The sequence below is a fragment of the Oncorhynchus masou genome, chromosome 22 (assembly GCF_036934945.1).
Source record: "Oncorhynchus masou masou isolate Uvic2021 chromosome 22, UVic_Omas_1.1, whole genome shotgun sequence".
Classification (NCBI taxonomy): Eukaryota; Metazoa; Chordata; class Actinopteri; order Salmoniformes; family Salmonidae; genus Oncorhynchus; species Oncorhynchus masou.
Window position 1 is genome coordinate 30492577 of NC_088233.1, and position 5000 is coordinate 30497576.

At 47.7% G+C, this 5000-nt stretch overlaps 1 protein-coding gene across 1 annotated transcript in view; it reads left to right on the top strand.

Annotated features, from left to right (window-relative positions):
• Nucleotides 1-5000, top strand: part of LOC135509309 (metabotropic glutamate receptor 3-like) — a 59809-nt gene that overhangs the window by 30808 nt on the left and 24001 nt on the right. Inside the window, exon 6 of the mRNA XM_064929847.1 lies at nt 648-1272. Coding sequence (XP_064785919.1) covers nt 648-1272 — 625 coding nt within the window. The remainder of the gene's footprint in view (nt 1-647; nt 1273-5000) is intronic.

A 5000-nucleotide genomic window follows, 5' to 3' on the forward strand; every position in this document is an offset into this window, starting at 1 on the left:
GGAGATTACATAGGTAGATTGACAGTGAAGGAGATAGGGCTGTCAGGAGATTACATAGGTAGATTGACAGTGAAGGGGATAGGGTCGTCAGGAGATTACATAGGTAGATTGACAGTGAAGGAGATAGGGTTGTCAGGAGATTACATAGGTAGATTGACAGTGAAGGAGATAGGGCTGTCAGGAGATTACATAGGTAGATTGACAGTGAAGGAGATAGGGCTGTCAGGAGATTACATAGGTAGATTGACAGTGAAGGAGATAGGGTTGTCAGGAGATTACATAGGTAGATTGACAGTGAAGGAGATAGGGTTGTCAGGAGATTACATAGGTAGATTGACAGTGAAGGAGATAGGGCTGTCAGGAGATTACATAGGTAGATTGACAGTGAAGGGGATAGGGTTGTCAGGAGATTACATAGGTAGATTGACAGTGAAGGAGATAGGAGTAGACCTAGGTTAGAATATAGAAGAACAGGCATGGAGAACATGAGGGGTTGGTCAGACAGAAACAACAAGATTTGGGTTTAGGGTTAACCCTACAGCATGATACTATGTATTTTACCCTGTTATTCTATGTAGTAGACCTCTTCCTAAATTGTGTTTACTCCCTCTGGTTCCAGTTTAAATAACACATTACCTCCTGTCCAGGTGGGGCGCTCTAACGCTAAGAAGTCATATGAGGCAGTGATCAGGCAGCTCCTCCAGAAGCCCAACGCCCGCGTGGCAGTTCTCTTCCTGAGGAGTGATGACGCTCGAGAACTCCTCTCTGCCGCCGCACGACTCAACACCACCTTCATCTGGGTGGCCAGTGATGGCTGGGGGGCACAGGAAAGCATTGTCAAGGGCAACGAGGCCACGGCCGACGGGGCCATTACCCTGGAACTGGCGGCCAATCCCGTGCCTGCTTTCAACAGCTACTTCCTGTCTCTGCATCCAATCAACAATCGCCGCAACCCCTGGTACCGGGAATTCTGGGAGCAGAAGTTCCAGTGCTCACTTGGCGGAGGAGGAGGTGGGGCAGGAGGAGTAGGGTCAGGGGGGATGGTGTCTCTCTCCCTCCCTCCCTGTGAGAAGGGTGTGTCGGTGGATAGTAGTAACTTTGAGCCGGAGTCCAAAATCATGTTTGTGGTGAATGCGGTATACGCCATGGCCCACGCCCTCCATAAGATGCAGAGAACATTGTGTTCCAACACAACCAAGCTCTGTGACAGCATGAAGGCTCTGGATGGACGCAAACTCTACAGAGACTACCTCCTCAACATCAGCTTCACAGGTCAGTACTGCCTGAAACTACCTAATGATCATCAGCTCACAGGTCAGTACTGAAACGAACTAATGATCATCAGCTTCACAGCTCAGTACTAAAATTACCTAATGATCATCAGGTTCACAGGTCAGTACTGAAACGACCTAATGATCATCAGCTTCACAGGTCAGTACTGAAACTACCTAATGATCATCAGCTTCACAGCTCAGTACTGTCTGAAACTACATACTGATCCTCGGCTTCACTGGTCAGTACTGAAACTACCTACTGATCCTCAGCTTCACTGGTCAGTACTGAAACTACCTACTGATCCTCAGCTTCACTGGTCAGTACTGAAACTACCTACTGATCCTCAGCTTCACTGGTCAGTACTGAAACTACCTACTGATCCTCAGCTTCACTGGTCAGTACTGAAACTACCTACTGATCCTCAGCTTCACTGGTCAGTACTGCCTGAAACTACATACTGATCCTCGGCTTCACTGGTCAGTACTGATACTACATACTGATCCTCCGCTTCACTGGTCAGTACTGAAACTACCTACTGATCCTCAGCTTCACTGGTCAGTACTGAAACTACTTCCTCAACATCAGCTTCACTGGTCAGTACTGATACTACATACTGATCCTCCGCTTCACTGGTCAGTACTGAAACTACTTCCTCAACATCAGCTTCACTGGTCAGTACTGAAACTACATACTGATCCTCCGCTTCACTGGTCAGTACTGAAACTACCTACTGATCCTCAGCTTCACTGGTCAGTACTGAAACTACTTCCTCAACATCAGCTTCACTGGTCAGTACTGATACTACATACTGATCCTCAGCTTCACTGGTCAGTACTGAAACTACATACTGATCCTCAGCTTCACTGGTCAGTACTGAAACTACATACTGATCCTCAGCTTCACTGGTCAGTACTGAAACTACATACTGATCCTCAGCTTCACTGGTCAGTACTGAAACTACCTACTGATCCTCAGCTTCACTGGTCAGTACTGAAACTACCTACTGATCCTCAGCTTCACTGGTCAGTACTGAAACTACTTCCTCAACATCAGCTTCACAGGTCAGTACTGTAGACTACCTACTGATTATCAGCTTCCCAGGTCAATACTGTAGACCTGGGAGAATGGGAGGAGAGGGGTGGATTGAGAGAGGGAGGGAGTTAAAAAGAGAGAGGTAAAGAGGAATTCTCAACATGATGGGTCTTTTTGAGGGGAGGGAGAGATGAAAGGGGAAGAAAGAGAGTATGAGAGAGAGAGAGAGGGGAGAAGGATGCAAGCATAGCAACATGAAACGTGTAAGAACAATTCACCTTAATTTACATGTACGGCCATGCTTGCTAGTTACCATTGGCATTTATTAGCTGTATGTAATTGATATGACAGCACAGAGCAGGTGAGACGAATCACAGCTCAAGTTAATCCAACCCCATATTCTATCATGTCTACTAGTGACTCACCATTTTATAATAGAGACTCCTATGGAAGTAATAATGAGGTTGTGTGTGTGTGTGTGTGTGTGTGTGTGTGTGTGTGTGTGTGTGTGTGTGTGTGTGTGTGTGTGTGTGTGTGTGTGTGTGTGTGTGTGTGTGTGTGTGTGTGTGTGTGTGTGTGTGTGTGTGTGTGTGCGTGTGTGTGTGATAATAGTATTCTATAGCAGGAGAGTGTCACTTAAGACTGGAGAGAAGAAAGAGGGGAAAATAGGATTGGGTTGAGTGGCAGGTGGGGCACAAAGACAGCGGAATAAATACACTGCGGTAGGAAAGACAGACAGACAGGTGCTTATTCCAATGCTAACCATGACCAATAGGGGACATAAAAATACATCAACAAACAGCTCTGCCACTACAGCTTTAGAAAGACCTGGAGATGGAGTCAGAGACAGAGCTAAGTGGGAGGTTTGGGCATATGGTGACTGATAGGTAGACTGAAGTGGGGAGAGGTGGAGAGAAAAGAGAGAAAGATAGCAGTAGTGAGAGGGAGTGAGGTGGAGAGAGAGGGATGGGGGCAGAGAGGTAGAGATGAGTTGCTGGTGGCGTGGGACAGTATGAATCAGCAGAAGAGGATTCTCTTTGAAATTCAACATCTTAATTTCTCAAGCTGCAAATCTAAGGGCTCAGATCATGACTGTCAGAGGGAGAGAGGGTGAGAAGGGGAGATAGAGGAGAGAGGGTGAGAAGGAGAGATAGGGGAGATAGGAGAGAGAAGGAGAGATAGGGGAGAGAGGGAGAGAAGGAGAGATGGGGAGAGAGGGTGAAAAGGAGAGATAGGGGAGAGAGGGTGAGAAGGAGAGATATGGGAGAGAGGGTGAGAAGGGGAGATAGAGGAGAGAGGGTGAGAAGGAGAGATGGGGGAGAGAGGGTGAGAAGGAGAGATATGGGAGAGAGGGTGAGAAGGGTAGATAGAGGAGAGAGGGTGAGAAGGAGAGATAGGGGAGATAGGGGAGAGAAGGAGAGATAGGGGAGAGAGGGTGAAAAGGAGAGATAGGGGAGAGAGGGTGAGAAGGAGAGATAGGGGAGAGAGGGTGAGAAGGAGAGATATGGGAGAGAGGGTGAGAAGGGTAGATAGAGGAGAGAGGGTGAGAAGGAGAGATAGGGGAGATAGGGGAGAGAAGGAGAGATATGGGAGAGAGGGAGAGAAGGAAAGATAGGGGAGAGAGGGTGAAAAGGAGAGATAGGGGAGAGAGGGTGAGAAGGAGAGATATGGGAGAGAGGGTGAGAAGCGGAGACAGAGGAGAGAGGGTGAGAAGGAGAGATGGGGGAGATAGGGAGGAGAAGGAGAGATAGGGGAGAGAGGGTGAAATGGAGAGATAGGGGAGAGAAGGTGAGAAGGAGAGATAGGGGAGAGAAGGTGAGAAGGAGAGAGGGTGAGAAGGAGAGATAGGGGAGAGAGGGTGAGAAGGAGAGATAGAGGAGAGAGGGTGAGAAGGAGACATAGAGGAGAGGCAGAGAGGCAGCCACAGCCTCCAGTGAGCAGGAGAGGAGTGGAGGTGGGAAAGATAAGTCTGAAAGTTAGGGAGGGCTGGAGAGAAAGTGAGAGAGATGGGGGGAGTCTATCTGATCTGCTAACATCCCTGAAGTTGATCAACCCTCTCCTCCCTTCCCTCTCTCTCCCTACCTCCTTTTATTTTGGTTACCATGGCTAGGGGAAGAGATCTCTTTAACTTTGAAAGAGGGGTCTCAAGGGGTTTAACAGGTGTGTGTGTTTGTTTGTGTATGTGTGTCTCAGTCACCAGATCTCAACTCAATTGAGATTCTAGAGGGGTGTCCAAGATAGTGTTTTCTACCACCATCAACAAAACACCAAATGATGGAGTTTCTCATGGAAGAAGGGTGTCATCATCCTTCCAGACACTTGTAGAATCTATGCCCAGGCGCATTGAAGCTGTTCTGGCGGTTCGTGGTGGCCCACGAGTCGCCAGACAATTTAAGTTGGTGTTTTCTTTATTTTGGCAGTTACCTGTATATTACAGTTCAGAATAGACATGTGGTACACTGGTGATGATCAAGGTGAAGAGTATGAGGCTAAAACAGAGCCCTCTCTGTAGCTATGCTGTTGCTATGGTAATGAAGCTGACACTATGGCCAATTGTCAAAGTAATCCTGTAGATGTGAGCTTCTCTCAATGCCAACTGCTGAACACACACACGCATGCACGGATGCACACACACACACAAATACACACACTCACTTATACACACTCAGACATTTGCACAAAATGACAGCTTG